Raw genomic sequence first — 24,144 nt, 5'->3', positions numbered from 1 at the left:
TGCTGACATTACCCTAGATACTGTGGTTCTTGATACATCACAAAGACTTGCTGTCTTGGTCACTAGCAACACATGCACCAACAATTTGTCCTCTTTTGAACTCTAGTATGTCACCCATAATGTTGTGTGCATTGCAATATTTTGAGCAAAACTGTGCTCTTACCCTGCTAATTGAACCTTTACATTCGCTCTTACACTCTTACTGGTGCAATGTGCAATCAATGAAGATTGGCCACCAGGCTGCTCCAATTTAGCCATGAAACCTCCTACACTAAAACGACTAAACTAAATCAGTCCTAGTCCTTTAACATTCATACAGCAATGCACCCACTTCAGCAAGTGATCCCACGCTAAGAGTGTGTGTCTAAACACTCAGTATCAGAACAAATAACAGATAAAATACACAGTCACACCCTCGCATACTTGTGTGACACTGTGAGCTTAACTCCAGTGTTCTCTATTTGGGTTCAGGGCTCCAGGGCTGCTGAGGCCACACAGATGCCTCACTGTCTGCCCATTCCCCTGGGCAGTGCTGGTTTGAACTGCCCTGAGAGCGTGTGGACAGGGTGCCAATGCAGCCCTGCAGCCTCCCTAAAGAACAGCACAAAGAGTGCTCTGACTCAAACCGACCGACTCCGCAAACACTCTGCAGGACTGTTCCCTTTAAATGAAGGTGCTCTTGTGCGGGGGTACAAACAGCGGAGTGTCCAGACATTTGCAGGAGGAAATTTGCCCTTTCCATCAGCGAGCTCAGCCCATTTCCCGGCCTGTGCCCCCACCGGGCCTGTGGCATGCAGGGTAAACACACACACAGGCAGGTAAGGCGACCTAATGGAGGAAGAGCCAGGCAACAGAGAATGCTTTCAGCACTGGGGAAATATCATATTTTCGTAAGTTAACGTAAAGAGAGGAAAAAAAACTGTCTAAATGATGAACTACTCATGAACAGAGAGCTACACTTCACGTGCTCATGTTATGGTACGTATCTGATTATATAGAGTGATAGTGGAGCACTGTGTGTGTTCAGTTAAAGGGTATGCTCTAGCGTATCACTATTTCATACTATTTAAATGTAAACATGTGTGTATGTTTGCTGGAGTTTTACTTAGAAAATTAAGTTACGAGTACTGCGCCTGGAGAATTCCCATAGCTGTATCCAGTAGCAATATTCCAAAGCTCTACACAGTAGCTTTACCCCATAGAACTATCACATAACTATCACATAACTCTATATATAACTCTACCCCACATCTCTGTACTATAGCTTTATACCAAGGCTCCGTCCCATAAGTGTATACCACAGTTTTTCCCCATAGCTCTACACATCTCTATCCCACAACTCTATACCACAGCTCTACCCTATATCTCTATACCACAGCTCTATCCATAACTCTACACCACGGCTCTATCCTATAGTTCTATTCCACAGCTCTATCCCAAAACTGTATCCTATAGCTCTATACCACAGCTCTATCCTATAACTATACCACAGCTTTATCCCACAGCTCTATCCTATAACTCCATAGCACAGCTCTATCCTATAGTTCTGTACCACAGCTCTATCCCATAACTCTATACCACAGTTCTATACCACAGCTCTATCATATAGTTCTATACCACAGCTCTCTCATAACTCTATACCACAGCTCTATCCTATAGTTCTATACCACAACTCTATCCTTAACTCTATACCACAGTTCTATCCTATAGTTCTATACCACAGCTCTATCCCATAACTCTATACCACAGTTCTATCCTATAGTTCTATACCACAGCTCTATCCCATAACTCTATACCACAGCTATATCCTATAGTTCTATACCACAGCTCTATCCCATCACTGTATCATATAGCTATATACCACAGCTCTATCCTATAACTCTATACCACAGCTTTATACCACAACTCTATCCTAAAACTCTATACCACAGCTCTATCCTATAGTTTTATACCACAGCTCTATCCCATAACTCTATACCATAGTTCAATCCTATAGTTCTATACCACAGATCTATGTCATCACTGTATCCTATAGCTATATACCACAGCTCTATCACATAGAGCTGTATAATAACTCTACCCCATAGCCCTTCCCTATAGCTTTATACCATAGCTATATCCCATATTGCCTTACAATAGCTCTATCCCATATTTCCCATGGCTCTAGACCACAGCTCTATACTATAGCTATAGCCCATAGCTCTATGCTATAGCTCTACACCACAGCTCTATCCCATATTTATATACCATATCTATATCCCTTAGCTCTATACTATAAGCTCTAAACCACAGCTCTATCTCATAGTTATATACAATAGCTATATCCTGTCCCTCTATACCACAGATCTGTCACATAGTTCTACACCACAGATATATACTATAGCTATATCCCATAGCGCTATAATATAGCTCTACACCACAGCTCTATCCCATAGCTCTATGCTATAGCTCTATACCACAGCTCTATCCCATAGCTCTACGCTATAGCTCTATACCACAGCTCTATTCCATAGCTCTATGCTATAGCTCTATACAACAGCTCTTTTATATAGCTCTACACTATAGTTCTATACCACAGCTGTATACAACAGCTCATATTTTCTTTGCCATAAATGCTAAACTAGAAAAACAAACAAAAAAGTGCCTAGAAAGCTTCAGCCCACGCTGAGGAGAATTCCCACATATCTCTCCAGGCCAGACGTGTCTAGTGCTCTATCAGACTAGGGAGACTTGGGGTTCCTGTATTCTTTAACAAAAATAAAAAAAGACTGATAGGGTAGATATATTAACCCTCACTCACATCCTCTAATAGATATCCAGCTAGGCAGGATGTCCTTCCACACTAATCTAGTGCCAGTGCTGCTGGCTCTTATATAACAGCTCTGTGAAGAGGTCTGCCTGAAGAAATGGATTTTAAATGAGTGTAAAGGAGCAGCCTTTATCTGAGGCCTTTATGCAAATGACACGTGGGGGTCGGAGCCTCCGAGAGACAACGAGCTCTCTGCACACGTTTTAGCCATTCCTTACTCTTTTCTCTCTGTAATCTCCCCCAGCTTGATATTTAGAGAGCAAACACGTCCCTGTCCCGCATCTCGGAGACTGACATGTGGAGTGTTTACCATGAGGGAGGAATAATGGGCTAATCTGCCTGGAAAGATAAATAGCATGCACATTATCACCTTTCCCACATTCGGTTTGCTGAAACAACAGCAACAAACCTGTATCTGCGCAGCCCCAGTGTGAGCTCAGCGCTGCTTTAGCTCAGCCAGAACACCCTCCTGGCACGCCGAGACGTTCGCAAGAAGAATGCACTCCAGACCCGTGCACGCGCGTGTATGAATAAACACCACTGTGTTTTTCTTCCATGCTGAGAATAGCTCGACCGAAGCGTGTATTGTGTGTATTGTGCGTATTGTATGGTAATGGAGTTTATTCCACAATGTTGCTTCCAGCTCCCCACTGTCAGGATGGCCCAGTTTCTCAAAACATCAGAGGAGACAAGGAGGACCAAAGGGGAAATGTGAAGAAACATGGAGCAGAGGGAAAACACACTGAGACATTCTTCTCAGTGCTCTTCAGAGGAAATCCTGGATGAACTCTTTGTTCTGTCAGCTGCATGGCATTATTACGCACCACTGTCTCAGACAAGTGTGTGTGTGTGTGTGTGTGTGTTTGTGTTCAAATGCTGAAATGAGAAGAGTGACCTTTGTCAACTGCAGAGGACCCCATTTAGTCACGACAAAAAATGACATCACACATATTATAGTGTTTTCTAATGGTGTAAGAGGTCTATCGATGTATCAATATATCACAATAACATAATAATGTATAGATTTTAGTGGATTAAACCAGTAGAATTCTACATTGGGACGGGACAAATTATTTAATTAATAATAATATAATACCACAGTTAGTTCCAGCCTTGCAATGTGATTGGCTGAGTGGCTACCATGAGTGCCATTATCAGCTGGTAATGCACTGCTGTAACCGAAGCTCTCCGTGTATTACTCCGCCACATACAGGTAACCTAGCAATGATGCAGCGCTAACAAGCCAAATAACACAGCTACAAACAGAGCAGCAATGGAACTATCTTAATTTGCTGAGCTTTTATAACCAAACAGATCGTAAATTTCCTCGTCCTCTTTAACTCTTTACATCTTTTAATAAACAGCAATTATGAAACTGTGGTATAATCGCAATAATACACTTGAGGTTCGTGCTGCAACCTTGTGCTTATAACCGCAGCACAGCAGTGCCAATATTATCTGTTATAGCACTTCCTCTCGTAAATTATTGCTTAAGTATTAGTGTCCCTGCCCTGTCTAATATATTCATTCTAAAGGCAAAGTTCCAAAAATGACCTAAACAGTATACTCAAAAACAAAGGATTTCACACAGCATTTTTTTTTACATTAACCTGCTTTAAAAGTACTCTACCACATACTGCATGTGCAATTACACATTCTCACCAGAAAGGTCTCTAAATCCCCAAAAGTTACAGACTGACTCTTTAAACCCTGAATGCTAGACAGCAGTGCTGTATTCTTTATTAAATTCCATTTGAAGTTATTTTTTATTAAAGTCCTAAACAGACAACAGAAAAAAATGCATATATATATCTATATATATATATCTATATATATATATATATATATATATCTATATATATATATATATATATATATATATATATATATATATATATCATCATCCCTACAGTATCGCAATACAGTACCAGTCAAAAGTTTGGACACACCCTTTCTTATTGTAATACTGTGTGGATTATTAATATTAAATACATCAAAAGTACAAAGGGCATATGCATATGCAATTGTGAAGTGAGCAAGAAAGTATTAAACAAGTTTTAATACTGTTTAAGACAATTTTAATACTTTAGATTCTTTAGAGACGCAGCTTTTGCTTTGATGCCAACATTGCCCACTCTTGATGTTCATATTTTCAGTTGGCTTCTTGAAACAGAAGAATCTGGAATGGTTCTCCAACTGTCTTAAAGCAGTTTCTAGAGGTGCTCAGCTCTTGTTAACTGCCTTTCTTTCACTCCAACTGCACTTTAATTCATCCAAAAATGTCAGGTTTTAATGTCAGGTGTTAATAATAAAATAATATTTTTTGTGTACTACCTAATTGTATATATTGTATGAGTTCTTTCATAGTTTATAATTTAGTGTAGTAAATAATACAAATAAATAGCAAATATTAAGTATGTATGTCTAATCATTTAACTGGTACTTTATTGAGAATTATAACCCCTGTATCATGTTGATATGTATTGTATTGTTCTTCTTGCCTTAATGAACAGAATGATAAAGATAAAGAGAGAAAGAGAGAAAGACTCACTCAGTTCTGAAATGCTGCCCACGCAGGTGGCCAGCAGGGACTGTTCCAGGGTCCTCAGCTCCAACTGGGCGTACGCATCCTCTCGGCTCTCCACCCCAGCCTGCTGACCCTCTGTGTACGGACTGAAATGGGCCGGAAGTGACAGCACGCCTACAGATAGAGAAAGAGAAAGAAAGAGAGTGATTAGAAATGTTAAAATTGTACAGATTTGTTTAAATTAAATCTGCCATACTGTCAGTGGGCCTACATCTGATTTACTGTATTTTGAGAGGAGCTCCCATCATGGCTGGCAGTCTTACAGCAATGTCATTAGCTTTTATTGCAGGCTTTAGAAACAGTAAGTGAGGCACTCATTGTCTTTTATAGCCCAGTGTGTAAACTGTGCTTCATGGTCGAATTCTTAAGGGCTTCTGAAATAAAGGAGAATTAACCGCAACCTCTCCAGTCTCGACAAGTCTTAATCATCAGGAACTGAGCAGAGCCAGTCTGGCTGCTCACAACATGTACGAGAGGAAGAGTGAAGGTAAATCTCTATATTTATTTGATTCAATACAAGAAAAACAGAGGCCTTGTGTTTTAAACGCACTTCCCTTTTCTAAATTGTGGAGCCTGTTTTTTTGGCGCTATGATTTTGTTTTATTTTAGGTGATATTTTTAGCATTTTTACCAAGTGTACCACACATAGAATAACCACTCTTGGTTCCATAATAAACCTTTAAAAAGGTCTGAAAAATCGATTGTACTTTAAATAAAGAGTAAAACAAACAAATGCATGTCTGTATATTAAAATATTAAAACACAATGATGCTACAAAGCGTTCTTTGATGGATGACTTAGAAGAACCAAATTAGATTAATAAAGGATCAAATTTCTAATGTTTCTAAATGTTTAACTGTGGAGAACCTTTTCAAAAAGGTTTTAAAGAACCATTGTCTGATGGTTCCATTGCAACAGCTCTTCATATTTCTTCATGCAACCAAGAATGATAAATGAAAAACACTCACATGCCATATGTCAGTTACAGGGACAAGAACTGGTACTGTGCCCCATGACTTTTGCCATGTCCCAATGGAAGCTAAAGAAAGCTTCACTGACCTGCAGGACACAATGTTGGGCCTTTGGCATTGAGTATAGATGTGTGGATTTCTGCTAGAGACACTTGGACAAAGTCTGTTCTCATGGACAATTCTAACCAGATGCTGCTGGTCACAATCATTACCACCCATTTCATTATCCACTGGTGATGGTAATGCTCTCTATCATGTAGTCCTTAAAACACTCCAACTCTGATCATTTATGTTGCCTATTATAAGCACACTGACTAAGGTGCAACCTCACTCACAAGATACCACCTCACAACATATATACAAGTGAGCCAACACTTCCAAATCAGTTTTTCCAAATCATACTAATACCCCATGACACACTCTAATATTTAGTTGGAGCACCTTTAGCTTTGATTGCTGGACGCATTCACTGTAGCATTGTTTTGATAAGCTTCTGCAATGTCACAAGATTTATTTCAATCCAGTGTTGCATTAATTTTGCATCAAGATCTTGCATTTATGCATTGCATTTATTAATGATGGTGGAGTCTGACCGCTGCACAAAGTCTTCTCCAGCACATCCCAAAGATTCTCAATGAGGTTAAGATCTGGACTCTGCGGTGAACTCTCAATCCATGTGTGAAAATGATGATCTCATGCTCTGTGAATCACTCTTTCACAATTCCAGCACCATGAATCCTGACATTATCATATTGGAATATGCTTGTGTCATCAGGGAAGAACAAATCCATTGATGGAATAACCTGGTCTATATTCAGTATATTCAGGTAGTCAGCTGACTTCATTCTTTCAGCACATACTGTTGCTGAACCTAAACCTGACCAACTGCAGCAATTCCAACCCTAGATCATTTACTTACTTAAATCTAGGTGGCGACAGGCAGTGTATATCTTTTTAATAAGTATTCTCACTTACTCCACGTAGTGAAAGAGCAAGATTTCAACATAGAAATGCTTTAAATCAACAACAAAACCAAACTGTTTGTGTAATTAACTGCACAAAGTTCTGCAAGACCTATAAACGTGTGTTTGTAGCATAAATAAAGCAATTTAAAAAAAAGCACGAACAAGACGCAGCAAGCCCAGAAGATCCTTGTTGCGAAACATGGATTACGTTTCAGCTGAAGAAACATGGTTTTATTGCTGCAATGTTGAACCTGTTCAGAGAACTAGAAAGCACACTGCAGGCAGACGTCCAAGCGAACCGTCTCACTGCGCATTATTCTGAGCTCCAAAGATATAATTTAAGATAACAATGGCTGAGGGTTATATACGGTTCTGAGGTTCTGACCACTTGTTCTTCACACTAAACATAGGACTGGTTTGTAGGCTCACTTGAGTGTTACCGTTCTGTTCTTTTTCCCACAGTCTGTTAATGGGACTTTCCCCAGTATGTGCTGGACTGGAACTGGAAAGACTGGGCTGCTCCCAGCAGCTCCACCCAGGTCCTCTGTGAGCCAGGCTTAAGCTCACAGCTTCAATCCTCTGCCAAACGCACTGGCTGCATAATAGCAGGCTTTATACTGAAGCATTGCTTTAAGTTACAGTGGAGGAGGATGTTACATCACACGCATTATGTTAATATACGACCTCGTCGTTCTGAGTCATAGACATATCTGACCTCAGGCTGTTTGTTTGTGTTCGGTTTGTTTGGTTTTGTTTGGTTGTTGGCTGGATTCACACTGGATGAGTAAGAGCTTATGACACTTTCAGAGATCTGCTTCACTTCCCAACATGATTAAAAACACTCCCTCTGCTCTTCACCCTCTCTCTCTCTCTCTTTCTTTTTCTCTCTCTCTCTCTTTCTCTCACACACACACACTTTTTGAGAGAGACTAGTCTGCTGTGTTTACGAGTCATTCCTGTATTTACTCCACTGCGGTCTAAAATAGCAGCTTCCTGTCTGCTTTTTTCATGTGGATGACCAAAGCCTAGGCAGCACAGTGTCTTAGTCTACAACCCCAAATCAGAGAGTTGTTGGGACAGTATTGAAAAAATAAATAAATAAAAAATGCATATTAATAATAATAATAAAGACCCAGGGTTTATTGCGTTTGCTTTAACCTGTATCTCAATTATAGACCAAGATATTCCAAATTTTATCTGGTCAACTTCATTTCATTTATGGTTGCAACACAAAATTGTCACAGTTAAGCATTCACCAATTTTTAAAGTGGCCATTACTTCTCAAAACACTTACAGTAAGTTTTAATACCGTAGATAAAAAGCATTAACATTAAACACCGGAAAAAAATGTGTTAACATACTATCTTCCTCTAGACACACACTCAGAACCCACCAAAAACACAGATTCAGACCCAATTAGGACACATCTAATTCAAACATTACAGGAAGTCACAATAAATCCAACACAAGATAAACCGTAGCGAAATCATTAGGTATAATTGCACATAAGTTCATGAATTTATTCTCGGTTTAGCTATATTTTGGTATATATGTATAAAATAAATGAATAAACAATAAAGTATTAATAGTCCTCTGAAGAGGAGGGGTGTTGGCGGGCCAAAAAATATGCAAATATGTCTTAAAATGTGCACAGTAGGGGTTTATTCTTTTTTTTTTGTTCTAAAATTCTCCACACAATCTATATTAAGGACAGGACAGTGCTGGAGACCTGTAGTCCAGTACCTGTACCCTCTCCTTCCACAGCTATTGCTGTTGCATTGTCTTGTTGAAAAAAAAAATGCATGGACTTTTCCGTAAAAAAATTGCTATGAATTATACACTTTCTTTTATTCTTTCTTTGTGTAATATTGTTTTAAATTGCTAAAATCATCTCACACATTTGTTACCAACTGTCAAAATCATCTGCTGATTTTGTTGATGCTGTTTTTTGTACCAAATCAAAATTAAATCACATCATTATTTATTTTTACTAGCCCTAACTTTCCAGTGTTCCAACTTTTTAGGAATGTGTTGCAAGCCTAAAGTAAGTTAACAAATGAACCAAAAAAAAAAGTTGACCAAACAAAACATGGGATATCTTCACTGCATTCTGCATTCCAATAAAAGTATATATATAGCTATATATAAGAAACACTGCATTTTTATTTTATAAGCATTTTCTCCATACTGTCCTAACTTTCACATTTTTTAACTCAGTTCCAGTGCTGCTACAGACCTGCAGTCCATGACAAACCTTTTCTTTGGCCTTCAGGTTCAAGGGTCCTGCCAAGTAAAAGGGGAAACGGGCTGGGAACCCTCAGCGAAAAGCAAAACCAAAGCAATATTGAAAGCCCCGTTCATGATTTATGCGTGGCACACCACAAGCAAGACGAGGATCTGTCTCTTCACTCTCTGAGAAGGATAGATCCTTCAGTGATGTTCTGAAGTGCATTTTCACGCTCCCCACACTGCCAAGCGTCTGGCCTAGTATTTTGGACTACCTTACAGATAAAGCGCATTAGGAGAAAAACAGGGCCTGTAGAACGTGATTGTATCAAGAGCGAGGGTGGAGACACGAGTTATCATACGCCAGGATGAGGGTGGCTCCAGACTTCCCATATAAAGCTTTAACTATATGATGAAATGCTCTGCTTGTCAGGATAGATTACATCACAGAATGCATATTCTGAGTATATCATTGGTACCATCTCTCAGTACATCTAGAACACTGAACATAGAACCATGTCCATATACTGTCCAGTTACTGTGATTTAGTGCTTGCTTTTTATCTGTACGTGTCTGAACATGGCCCTGCACTAAAAAAAAAAATAAAGGTCTGCTAAAGATTCTTTGAGCATCAGACAGCCTGTAATTGTTTTAATTGAGTTTTCTTTTACCATTCTATTTACTTTGTTCATTTCATCTCTTTCTTTGTCTTATTACTGGTTTTACTTTTGGCCTTTTACCTTTTTATTTTATGTATTTGGTCCTTTAAATAGTTTTTATTCGTTCTTAACTTGGTTCTTCTTCTTCTTCTTCTTATTATTATTATCTATTTTTCTCTTTGTTTTTATTGATTTACATCTAGCCTGTCTGCATTTCCTTTTATTTCAAATTATTTTATTTCTTGTTAATTAAATCTTCTTTGCTTGTTTTTATAATTTAAACTTTTTTTAAACGTTTTTATAAATTTTCAGGCTCGACTGCATTGAAAATAAGGGCTACTCTCAAAGTATTTACAGAGTGGAATTAAAAGTTGATAGATTCATTGAAAACTACAGAATAACCACTTTTATTCTTAAAAAAAAACATTTAAGAAAGTTTTTTTTTCATGTATATGTGAGCCCAGCTAACAATGTTTTGTTAGTTTTATGTTTTTTTTAACTTTGAAATTTAATATTTTTGTGGAAGTTGTTAGAACATTTAATGTTATTTTGTGTTTTTATGTGTTTTGGTAATATTGATGCCGTGTCATTTAGTTTTGGGAATGCTACTTTCAAAGTTTCCTAACATTGTTTTTTGTCTAGCTGTGAACATTATGTGAGAAATGTTCTAATAACATTATGATGCAAACCATTTTTACATCACACATTTTTACATCACACATATGTTACAAGCTAACCTTCATGGAGCCTTTTTAAAACATTGCTAAACATTCTTATAACATTCTCTGTTAGCTGGAAAAAAGTTTCTCTTGATGTGAATGTTCAATCTTTACTTATTTAAAGGATCTTAACTCTCATACTGGGAGTCTGTTACAAAAAATGGTTCTTCAGTACTTTCAAACACGTTCAAACAACCTTTTCAAAAACTTTTATTTGTAAAAGTGTAAAAGCACAGGGACTGAGGGAAATCACTGCACTGCCTGTGTTCACTGCTGGGTCATAAATTCCACTGGACAGGGTTAAATGTTGGCTTACAGTAAACAGTCTCTTTACAATCTCCAAAAGCCAACATGATTTACATCCATAATGTCGCATTTATGGCTTAGGTTTATAGCCCTATTTACAGCAGTGCTGTAATGTCCCAACACCAGAGCTCTGAGATTTGGGGTAACATTTCCTTGGTGTATTAGAAAGTGGAATAAAACCAACTACACAGGTGTCTGAAAATGATTAGCAACAAAGCTGTCAACAATAAAGCTAATAAAATCATCAAGACTGTACTCTATGAATGAAGGTAATAAGCATACAATCGGTCTTGTTGTAATGCCACTGACATGCCACATTTCATGAGACAGGAACTAGTATCATGTCCCATGACTTCTGGCATGTTCTATTGAAGTTAAAGAACAATGAACAGATTTGTGGGATATGTGTGTGGGGTCTCTTTGTGGGAACAATTGTGACTAGTTCACTGTTGCATTCTTTGACATTATGCTGGTACAGGAGGAATGAGCACATTGGCTAGTGTGTGACCTCACTCACAAGATAACACCTCATAACATATACAGTACACAGTTGTATAAGCCAATATATCCAATATAATGTACCCAAGTCATTCCCTGAGGTAACACTTGACAAAACCTTGTTTTTTTTTTAACAATAGCTTAGATAGATAGATAGATAGATAGATAGATAGATAGATAGATAGATAGATAGATAGATAGATAGATAGATAGATAGATAGATAGATAGATAGATAGATAGATAGATAGATAGATAGATAGACCCCTGTAATATAATCAAGAGGAAAATTGATGATCACAAGCCATCAAACCAAGCTGAACTGCTTGAAATGTTGCACCAGGAGTGGCATAAAGTTATCCAAAAGCAGTGTGTAAGACTAGTGGAGGAGAACATGCCAAGATGCATGAAAACTGTGATTAAAAACCAGGGTTATTCCACCATTTTTTTTTTTTTTTTTAGCAGATCCAGTTCCACGGAACACATTTATCTTGCAATAATAAACAACATGCTGCCTCAATTAAAAGCACATTGACTGAGTCCATCCTCACACTGATCCAGTGCTTAAGAATAGGCAGAAATTTCCCAAAAGACAAATCAGTGTGGCCTGTGTGAATAGGTGACTGATGGAGTGCCCAATCCGCCAAATCCAACACAACCCCATCAAAGACCCAAAGCTTTATAGTTAATTCAGCTATGCATGTAAATAAATAAATAAATAATGAATTAAATGACTGAATGAATGAAAACAATTGAAAGCAGCTTCATGGATGCATCCCATGTGCTCTAACAGATCTCTGGAGAGCTGCAGGATGTGGCAGGCCGTGCCGCGTGCGAGCCGCAGTTAATCAGAACCCTCTGCCTGTCTCGTACGCCACTCTAAACCCCTTTATGAAAATCTGCCCACAACCAATTTGTCCGGCTGCACAGGGTATGGCCTCCATCTGGGTGTGGGTGGGTGTGTGTGGCTGTATGGGAGGGAGAATGGTCAGGGTATTTGCTGACGTTCGCTATTCCCCACAATAGAAATGGTTTCCTCTGCTGGTTTACAAAGAGCACACTCACGCCAGCCTGAGCGCTGTATGGTCTAGTGTGCAGTCCGGCTGAAAGCTCAGGGCTTGCTTACAATATTCAGGTAAATTCTATTGTTTTAATGTAAAAACATCCCTATTGTTCTTTCCTGTTTATGGAATCCCTAAAACGGACTTTACATAGAAGTGCTACAAATTGTTATTTGAGTGATGCCATAAAAAGCCAAAATTAAGTAAATAAAATAAATGTGTTTAAACCTCTTAATTGGTAAAGAGCCTCTACATCGACTTCTTTAATATGCACATATATAATGTATGTGTGTTAAAAAAGTTCTTCAATACATTAAAAATTTTGATATGGTTTTCTGTCTAATAAAAAAAAACATCTTCTTTTTGTCTATTTTTTAGTTTACTACATAATTTAAATACACAAACTGTCCCTTATACTGTCAAAGTTTCTTCACGATTTGAGAAACAGAAATTCCCAAAAATGATAAAATATATAAATATCTATATAAATAGATAAAAATATATATTTTACATTGACTAGACTACCACTAAAAGTTAAGAAGCTTTTATTTCTCTCTGCTGTAAAGTGGCTGTTTCGAAGTTTTTCATTGGACAGCAAAGTTATGCTTATCAGAAACCCCTCATTGTATTCCAATGACTCTGCAAACTGCACTGGATTTGAGATGGTGAATAAAGTTGTTATGCTGATTGTTTCATTGCACATATATGGAATAATATAATTAATATAATGAATATTACCACAACATAATTTACACACGACTGTTGAGTATCATCCCTCCAAAAACAAAAGCAAATGACACCACTGTTAAAAAATAAATAGTGCATTGTTATAATAAATGTCATTAAATATGTAAAGTTGATCAAAAGTCAGGTAGATTTTATACAAATATACAAAATTCAGCTTATGAGCACCATGCACAGGTGTTTAATATAGTTTAGAACATATAGATATATTGTAAATATATAGATATTTACAAGTGATGCCCTAGCATCACTTAAAGAACCATTTATAGCAACTTAACCTTTAAGAGTAAAAAAAACAACTTTATAAATAACAATCTCACTGAATCTCACTAATTCTCACTCTGTGTACTCAGGAGAGCAGAGCTATGGGATCTAGCTGGCTGGGTGTTTTCAGTGAACATCCAGTAATAGAAAGCTTCTCCCATGAGCCCACACTCTGCCTGCATGTCTGTTTTCCCACAATCTTTCATCCTCCAAGAGAGAGCCTGAGAGAGGGAGAGAGATCTCCGGACCTGCTGTAGCCTATAAAAACCTGCACTCAATAAGTCGATAAATAAAGTTTCTGACTTCCGCAACAACAGAAATTGATTTTATGACTTTATATCCCCCCTTCAACAACAGCCACAGGCCTTAACAAGGAGATATAAAAAATGCAGGGGCTGTTTGTGCAGTGTAATGCTTGTTCAAGGCTTTTTACAGTGTCCTGGCTCGCTTTCCCAGCAATCTCTCATAGCAGGGTCTGTACAAAGTGCATTCCTGATGCCTAATTGGTCTGGCAGCAGGGCTATGTTTGGTCTAACAAGTGTCAGTTGTTCCTCTTGTATCAGTGCGTGTTAAGTGCAAGGTCTTGCTCCTTTAAGACCCTGGAGGCCCCCCACCGGCTCTGATGTCTGAGTGGGCTTTTTACATTGTCGGAAGGCCACCTGCCTGTGTGTGAAAACAAGATATTCATTCATTAGAACAAACCCCGCTACCTCACAGCCGTTTCCTTCACACACTAACTGCATTTGTGAGGGCGGCTGTTCAGAAGAGGATCAAAACGTGCAGCCGTGCTCACTAGGGCCCACTTTCGGAGCCCACGCCTCCATACAACACCACACCACAGCACACGTGCCCTGGAACAACAGAACCAGGCCTCCAGATGTTGACCATCACTGAAAGCACATAGTTTACTCTAATAGCGTCTACAAGCACCTGTTTTAGAAACTAAGTCTCCGAAAGGCATGGGTATTTCAAATTCCCCTGTGATTTATAACAAATGCAGACACTCAATTTAGTCGAAAGAGCAAAAGAAGACCACACAATGGATCATCTTGGCTCTTTACCTATTACTTACATATACAGCTCTGGAAAAAATTAACCACTTCAGTTTCTGAATCAGTTTCTTTAATTTTGCTATTTATAGGTATATGTTTGAGTAAAACGAACATGGTTGTTATATTCTATAAACTACGGACAACATTTCTCTCAAATTTTAAATAAAAATTTTGTCATCATTTAGAGCATTTATTTTCAGAAAATGAGAAATGTATAAAATAAAAACCTCAAATAATGCAAAGAAAATATTTCTTATTCTTATTCCTAAAGTTTTAACAGTTCAGAAATCAACATTTAGTTGAATAACCCTGTTTTTTAATCACAGTTTTCATGCATCTTGCCATGTTCTCCTCCTCCACCTGTTTTACACACTGCTTTTGGATAACTTCAGAGCAGTTCAGCTTGGTTTGATGGCTTGTGATCATCCATCTTCCTCTTGATTATATTCCCGTGGTTTTCAATTTGGTAAAATTAAAAAAAAAAAAAAAAAAAAAGTGGTCTTTTATTTTTTTCCAGAGCTGTAGATAGAAACAGGAGGCCCATTTAAGGCCACTGTGACAAGATCCCCAAAATGAACAAGTGTGACCAGAAAAAGGTGGTGGTGGTGGTGGTCAGTTTACTTGAGGCTTAAAATACCACAGTTTATCTAGATTGGCCTGAAGACTGCAGTCACTGTGTGGTCTTTATCATTACTGAGTGGACCAGCAGGCATGACTCTCTTCCCACATGCTCATCACTCTAATTAATCACTGTGTGGATCTGACTGATGGTCCAGGAGGCTCTGCAGAGTGTCATGCAACACCTCAGTGGACCATCATGAAACGCCTGAAGTGGACGGGGGTTCTCCTCATTAGCAGCCAGGTGGAAAGCTTTAAAGACTGTTGATATATACGTAGTTGGTACCTTCGGAGGCTTATGACCTAAAGACTGTTTGATCTGCTTAATTTTACTGTTTAGTAATTATAGTAACATATACATACAATACATATATATCATTGTTGTCCAAAAAAACATTGGATAAGAAAAAGTCCTTAACTTTAAATGGAAGCCAATGTAAAACAAAATGTATTAGGGATGCACCAAACATTTGGAAAATGAAATAAAAAAAACACTTTTAGAAATGAATAATGAGTGAGAAATAAATACATTTAGGTTATTTCATTCATTTTATGGTGAAAAATGTGGCCATAAAATTTTGGTTAATTTTTTATTTTGTTCTATTTCAGTATGTGCAAAGAATCTTAATTTCAGTGCATTACTAGAAGTCATTTTAGAGCATTTCTATTGAGCCAATCAGCATGAAAACTTTAGATTTAGCAAAAAAAAAGAAAATATTGATATACTGAAGTATCACACTATCATGTTTGCTATACTGTGTTGATATAAGACAGAACCATTGGTTTTTTTTTTTTTTCTTTTTATTAAGTTAACCCAATAAGTGTTAACCAAAACAATAGATGTACTGTATTTAGATCCCACAGTTCTTATTGGATAAAAAAGAAAGCTTTTTTTACACAGATTTCCAAGATGTGATGGTGTTTGAATACTATGACAGTTTTCCATATATTGCAATACATCACAACATATTGAATCACAACTTCTCTATCCTGATGTACTTCATATGGTCTGGTTCTCGCTGATAGACAGCCCTAGTTTTTACTGTTTTATCTGATCAACATGGCAAATCTTTTAAAAACCTTTTAAGAGACCTGATACCCATCAAGACTGGTAGTTTTAGACTGCTGTGCTACTAAACACACAGTTATCAGGGGATTTACATCAGCACACACCTATATATGACCTGAAAAGCATTTATACCATGTATTTATGGTATAGCCAGCTCCGAGGGTTTTAATGGCGAATCTGAGAGTAATTCATGTAGCATGTCTCTTGATCCTCTCAGCCTTCAAACGCTCCCTTTGGATGATATAGTGCAGGGTAAGCAGCTCAGCAGAGCAAATCCTGAACATGAATTTATTGTGAAATGAGCTATACATTCTTTCGGAATGAATCTAGGCCAGCCAGTGGAGACGGTGGTTTTTCGAGTTTATTGGGGTCTCCATGTTTCTTATAAGGATCCAGAGAGAGAGAGAGAGAGAGAGAGGGCTGCTCTAACAGCTTACTAGAACTTGGCTCTATGATACATGTACGTCTACGTATGTCTGGCTTTGCTGAGGTTTAAGATTTTTCCTAATGAAGCACAGATTACTCCCCCTCTATACAGACAGCAAGACAAACCCAGCCCAAATCTCCTCTTCATCAGCCTCGCTTTTACTGCTGGAATAATGCTGTCAACTCTGCTGCAGTAATGAGAATAAAGCTTTCAATTGAGAAAATAATGACCTGAGAGAAAAAAAAAACAGCATGACCTAATTTAGAATGTCTTTAATTTGATTTATATTTGAGTTAACATGGCACTCTGTTTAGTTTTGACCTTTATAGGACGACTCAAGCCATTTTACCATTAGCAGATTTAAAGGGTTCTTTCAACAACGCCATAGAAGGAACTCTTTTGGTTCCATTTTTTTGTGATTGAGACATTTGTTAAAGCTCTTTATAGAGCCAATATTGGTGGTTCTTCTACAGTATATCCAAATCCACGTGGACACGCCTTTCTCACAAACAGAACAGGACTCAAGAGCTAGACCTGAAAAACATAGACCATATCAGCCTACAGAGCTAGGCCCCCATAGCATTTAGTCGTGTATCACTGGTAATAACTATGTCCTCTAGAACTTACGGTAATGATGTTGCTCCATCAAATACTTTTAGGATGAGTTTTGGATGAGTTAAAGAGTTAAGGGATGAGTCAGATGGTGATCATCCAACATCTTTACCTCATTAACCCTGTTGTTATTCTGAATACAACCAAATCATCACAGTCTAGAGAAAGAATCTCCAGCAAAAGCAGGACCATATCCTTCCTTTCATAAGAAACAGTTATGATTAATGGGCAGGTGCCCATTCAGTTTCTGAATCAGTTTCAAAGATTTTGCTATTAATAGGTATATGTTTGATATTACATTACATTACATTACATTACATTTGACAGACGCTTTTGTCCAAAGCGACTTACAATATTGAAGTGCAAATAATAGAAGAGGTTAAGTACAAAAATAATAGAAGTTAAAAATAAAGCATCTATAGATAGGGCCTTAAGGAGGTCAGAGGGAAATAATGGGATAGAGGAGTAGAGAAGAGGAAGAAGGAGATTAGAAGGTTAGAATTAGTTAGTTTGTTAGAGGTGTTAGGAGAGTAAGTGCTCTTTGAAGAGCTCTGTCTTCAGGAGTTTCTTAAAGATAGCGAGAGATTCTCCTGATCTGGTAGTGGAAGGTAGTTTGTTCCACCATTTAAGAAATGGCTGCAATAACAGAAAAGATGCAGAGCTTTCAGATCTCAAATAACGCAAAGAAAACAAGTTCATACTCAGTTTATAGGTTTTAAGAGTTCAGAAATCCATATTTGTTAGAATAACCCTGGTTTTTAATCAAAGTTTTCATGCATCTTGGCATGCTCTCCTCCACCAGTCTTACACACTGCTTTTGGATAACTTTATGCCTTTACTCCTGGTGCAAAACTTCAAGCAGTTCAGCTTGGTTTGATGGCTTGTGATCATCCATCTTCCTCTTGATTATATTACAGAGTTTTTTTTTTAAGTTGGTAAATCAAAGAAATTCATCGTTTTTAAATGGTATCTTATATTTTTTTCCAGAGCTGTACATCTATACATGCTGTTTGATCCCAAATTATGGTGTGGGGTGCTGTATGAGCTCTTTAAATATTCAGAATGATTGAAATATCTATTTCCGCTCTTGATAAAAGAGGCCTTTCTGTGCTAATCTAAAATCAGCATCCTATCTACACTGTCTAGATGTTCGCCATTAGTAGAAGAGGAAACCGCAGAACTGACCTCAGATCAGCAGTGAAGGCGGCAGTATGCCTTCAGTGTGTCAGTTGTAGCGTGCTGTGTAGAGAACAGTGAGTCAGTCACCCCTGGAGCATAACGTCTCCATTAAAAGAGAGCTAGCACAATCGCGCCGCTGTTCAGCCCGGCCTCTGAGTGATGGGCAGGGGTAGTTCTGACGGAGCAGCGCTGGATGGAAACTGAGTGTAGTGGCACATGTGTGTGTGTGTGTTTTTTACACACGTACTTACAACATGTGCTGCTTCAGATGTCAGTTTCCAGGGGTTGCCACCCATATACTGAAGCTGCTTCTTAGAAAAGTATGTGTGAAACTTGTGAAACTTACTGAAAACAGACTCTGTAAGACAACAAGTTCTCGTTTTGGATTTCTCAGGGTTGGACATGGCCATGTGCCACCTGCTGTATAAATAGGGTGTATAGAATGAAGCTAACATGTCTGAAAGTGTGAAAACAAGAGATCTTCTTCCAGATCTAGACACTGGACCATTTAAACTGTTCAAACTGTTGCAACTGATACATAGCAATGCATAGGAGTAGACAGAATCATTGTGGAAGTACCATTAGAAAAGACTGCTGTGTATCATGCTTAGCAATATAGAGCTAAAGCATCTGTAATGTCTGTTGGGTTACGTTTGGGGAATTTAGAGATCTCTCTGGTGACAATGTGCATATGGTCTGAGCATGCAGTAAAGTACTTTTAAAATGTGCATTGTGGTGTGGTCCCCTTTTTTAGAGCAGATTTTAGCAATAATTCTGTTGCTCTTTCATTCAGCCCTCTTCAGTTCTAATTTAGTGTTTTTTTTTTTTTTTGCTGTTATGATATCTCCATGTTCGCAGTAGCTTTTGTATCAGTGCTATAAGCAGCTCCACTGTTGCCCGTTAACCAGTTTTAATGTGAGAGATTCAAATGGGATGAAGCCAAGTACACTACAAACATGACAGCATGTAGTTTTAGCTGGTCAAAGTGTGATGACTTAGCAGGTGAAACCCAGTCAACATATGTAATATTTAACTTTTTGAGATTATTTAAAACACTTAAAATAGGCAAAATGACCTGCCAATTAAATAAAAACCCTTTCTAGTCTTAAATGTCATCAATATATAGTACAATTTCACTTCCCAAGATACATTATTTTTATTTTATTTTTTTGCTGTGACCACAAAAGACTGGCAACATTTATTGGATCCAGGCAATAAAACACAATCCTGTCAGCCAACAGCTTCACTGTGGAGGCCATGAAACAACAAAGCAACTCTGAAGCAGTTTTATCTGCACCAGGTTTGTAGTAAAGGGACCAAACTGGAACATTTGCTTGTGTTATTGCAATCTCCACTGAGCTTAAAAGATCTGTTTTCTTTTCAGTGTTGTATTCAAACAAAGAACAAATCTCTTAACTAGAGGTGTCAGATTATTGAATATCGGCATATTGAAATATACTGATATTAATTCTGATATTAGTTTATTTAGAGTTTGCATAGTGCAGCAGCCGGTGCTACAGGAGTAATGGTGGCACTGGGTTCTAAAGCTTACATTACGAGATGTAAACTGAGTTTTTTTAATAAGCTTCTTGTACACTTTTAAGTTATTAATGCCTCGTTTTAAATGTCAGGGCCCTCTGGATTCTAGCAAGAAGGTGTGGAGCTACTTTAAGCCTGGTTAACTGTGGAAAAAGTGATTTATCGGGGCAAGTTATGCCCTGTGTCACCCAGTCTGAAGGGTGTTTGGGCAAACTGTTAAAAATACTGGATCTTGGAACGCTGTGGGAGAACGGAGGCGTGCTATCTATCAAAGGTAAGTACTTTTTATCATGTTTTACTACAACAAAAGTCCATTTTACGCCAGGGCTCTCCTTTAATTCTAAAAAAAAACAGTTATATGTTAGTAATTAATAGTTTGCATGTAAAGATTACTGGTTGGCCTATCAGAACAGATAGTTGATGCTGTTCTTTTAATACAAACAGCTGTAACCTACAGTAAATGTTATATTTAAAACATGAAAAGCGTACATTGTTAGAATACTACTTCTTACTCAGAGTGGCCCACCTCCATTTAATAGTGGAAACCTGGTTCATAGCAGGCAAAAGGCCCAAACCTCACTTTCCTGGCAGAGTATCAACAATACACAGGCCAATTACCCTGTGCCTAATATACTGCCTGTAATTACGAGGACCTTTCCCTCCTCCGCAGGAGTTTCATACCTCCAGTGTGTGTTTTTACCTGAACAGCAGAAGGAGATCCCCTGTGAAATTCTGGCTTCAACAAATCCCTGATCTAATCTTCAGAAAGAATGAGAGCATAAGCAAAAACAAAGCATGAGAAACATGAGAGTGTGTGGGTTTCCAACCATTAAGCCATACTCCACTTATAAGATGATGATAATTAGGGGTTTTCCTCACACAGATTAAAAGTTACTGAATGGAGAAAGGATGTAGAACCACTTCCAGTCCTGAGGGGACAGAGGCTTACAGATGTGAAAGAGTGAGTTCTGACCCTCTGCTCCCTGACCTTTAACCCTCACACCTCCATGAGACACGCACTCTCCCTTACACCATCGCAGTCATCAGCAGGAAACCGAGACCCCGGGGCTCGTACAGGAACAAAGCTCCTTTGTGGCAGGACACCCCCACTCTTCATTCACTCACACTGCATTGTTTCTTTTCCCACTGGGTCCTACCAGAAATGTGCTTACTGACAGGCTCGGAAAGAGGATTCACTACTTAGTAAATTGCTTTTTTATGACTTTTGACTTTGACTTTGGACCTGACTGATATATCAGTTGGCTCATAATATCAGGTAATGACATCATAATATCATGGGTTTGTCTAAATGAAAAATTAAACCATATAACAAGAACAGAAATCAATAAAATGACAAATAATTCTGTCCCCAATGCTATAGTATTAATATATATATATTTAAGAGATAACACTTAGACGATCTACTTGGACGATCCATTGGAGATGCCTAATGTGTAGGGCTGCAACAATTATTTAAATGTTGATTATTTAAATTTGTCGACTACAAATTTCATTGTCAAAGTGCTGGGGACAGAAGAAACTTGGTCTGTATCTCCAAAAGTGCCCAAACACAACAGAATACATATTTATTCAATAAATATCAGTACTCTCAACATTTAAACAACATGTGGTCATTTAAATGCCTTTTAAATCTCATGTTTAGCTGTTTGTTATCTGTTGTTTTTAGAGAAGGAGGACATGTCAGAAATAATCGTTGACTAATTGACTAATCAAAAAAATTATCCTCAGATTAGAAAAATAGTCATTAGTTGCAGCCCTAGTGCAGTGTTTAGCTCCAATAGGACATGGCGAAACCTTTGATATGTCAGTGTATCTTAATATGAATCTGATTATAGAAATCAATAAAGCATCTTTGCCAAAAAAAAAAAACTATTGGAGTATATTTAACTTTTGACCAAATCAAATAATACCACCTGAATTCTTAATGTTCATATCCATTGTGGCCTAACAATGATATCAGTCATCTTACTGAAATGGAGGAGGCAAGTGCAGAGCCATAATACTCCTAAAGCCAGAGCAAACAATTACTTTGGATTACAACTCCTTTCTCAGATCCAAATCCTTCAAACACTGGCTTTATTTTCTGCTCAGGTTACAGTATAAATAGCAGGTGTAGCAATTTCAGCTTATCCTCAATGCTAATGCTAATCTGGCAAAGTGTACGCATCCCAATAGTGCATCTCTACAGGTGGGCCCTCTGTCTTCAGGACAAACATTGTTTGGATGCCACGCTGATCACGATCTGGGGGCGTGGGGGAGAAGCGGGACGGCCTGCTGCTTCTGTTTCCATTCTTGTATTAGGAAGGAAAGAGGTGCCATGCAAACATTCATTAATTCAGGCCCAAAACAGCCTGTTTGTTTGAGTGTTTCTCACCACGGGACACCTGTCCCAGAATTCCACAGTCAATTCTTAAGATTGTTCTGCGTCAATGTCCCATTCTTCATCCTCCCCCGCGCTCTCAGCTGCTGTAAGTACAGGTGCCCTGAGACTTGAGACATCCTTAAACAGGCAGAACTGTGAACCACACAAACTAACATCCCCCACAACAAACACGCTAGTGTAAACACACAGCACTACTTGTGCAAATACCAGCGTGCGACCACACCCCTTCAGAGATGCAGCACCAGGCCGGAAACCCTTCCATGCTCTCTGGAGAGCGCTGGACTGCTGCTCCTCTAAGATTGGTTAGATAGTGTAAGACTGATTAGTGACAAGAAAATGAGAGAAAGGAAGGGATCAGAAATATGGATAGGACACATCAAAGAAGATTATTGATCAGTAGACAATGACCAATCCTTCCCTCTTTATCTACCCCTTCATTTATTCATCAACCTACCAGCCCCTTTCCCCCCGAAGGTACAGTACATCATACAAGGACAGCGAGCAGCAGGCCTGAAGGCAACAGGAAGCCGCTGGCCCATGGGCCCCAGGGACCACCCACAGGAACCCCATTCAGACATGCAGGCCAGATGGAAAAAGCTGAAAAAGGCAAGGCATTGGGGAGGTACTGCATGCTGCTTCTCCTAAAAAAAAAAAAAAAACTCCATCTGCCCTCCCCACAAAACTCTAAAAGCAGGCCTCGAGAAGGCAGCCGGCTGCCAAATCCTGCCTGAGACCTTTCTGGAGACGTTTCTGGAGAAAAGGCGGCCACCATATAGGCGTTTCCTGACCAGAGCAAGGTGAAGAAAAGGTCACTGCGTTTTGATTTACTTTTCTCAGGCGCAGACGTACAATAATGACTAAATAATGACTGACAGACCTCAACACAGTTGGTTAAGCAAAGCGTAGTATTCTATACAGAGATGACCACTTAACTTCATTCATCATTCATGAGCAGAAAAGAGGCAAGAAGATACAACTTGCAACCTGATACAAACTGTCTGACTGGATTAATTTCAGTTAAATAAAAGTTTAAATGTATAAAATGATGACAGATGTAAATACATACTCTCTTAAAGGAGAAATCTAGTGTAAAATGGACTTGGGGTGTAGTAAAACACTTTGTTTCACCTCAGCATTCCGATACACAGCACTTTTAGCTGCTGATGATCCCAACAGAATTACAATGCTAGTGACAGAAGCATAGCATTGCCCATGCAAAGAAATTGGTATTTTGACTCCATTCACAAGCTTAAAGTAACTCCACACTTCATTGGTAGAATTCCAATGAAGGGACCTGGCATTTAAAACAAGGCAGTGAGAACTATGAAGGTGTGCTGGTAGTTTATTAAAAAAGACTGTTTATGCACCTAGTACCTTCAGGTACGTTTCTTGGTGCTGCCTTCTTGAAATTAAGTCACAATAAGTCAAGTGACATGC

At 38.5% G+C, this 24,144-nt stretch overlaps 1 protein-coding gene across 1 annotated transcript in view; it reads right to left on the bottom strand.

Moving 5' to 3' along the window:
* The window catches only part of abtb2b (ankyrin repeat and BTB (POZ) domain containing 2b), a 78,558-nt gene that overhangs the window by 32,159 nt on the left and 22,255 nt on the right, over positions 1 to 24,144 (bottom strand). The window contains exon 2 of the mRNA XM_022672114.2: positions 5,361 to 5,510. Within this exon, the coding sequence (XP_022527835.2) occupies positions 5,361 to 5,510 (150 nt within the window). The remainder of the gene's footprint in view (positions 1 to 5,360; positions 5,511 to 24,144) is intronic.

Source organism: Astyanax mexicanus, chromosome 2 (genome assembly GCF_023375975.1).
Source record: "Astyanax mexicanus isolate ESR-SI-001 chromosome 2, AstMex3_surface, whole genome shotgun sequence".
NCBI classification, from domain to species: domain Eukaryota; kingdom Metazoa; phylum Chordata; class Actinopteri; order Characiformes; family Acestrorhamphidae; genus Astyanax; species Astyanax mexicanus.
This window is presented reverse-complemented; position numbering and strand designations above follow the sequence as displayed.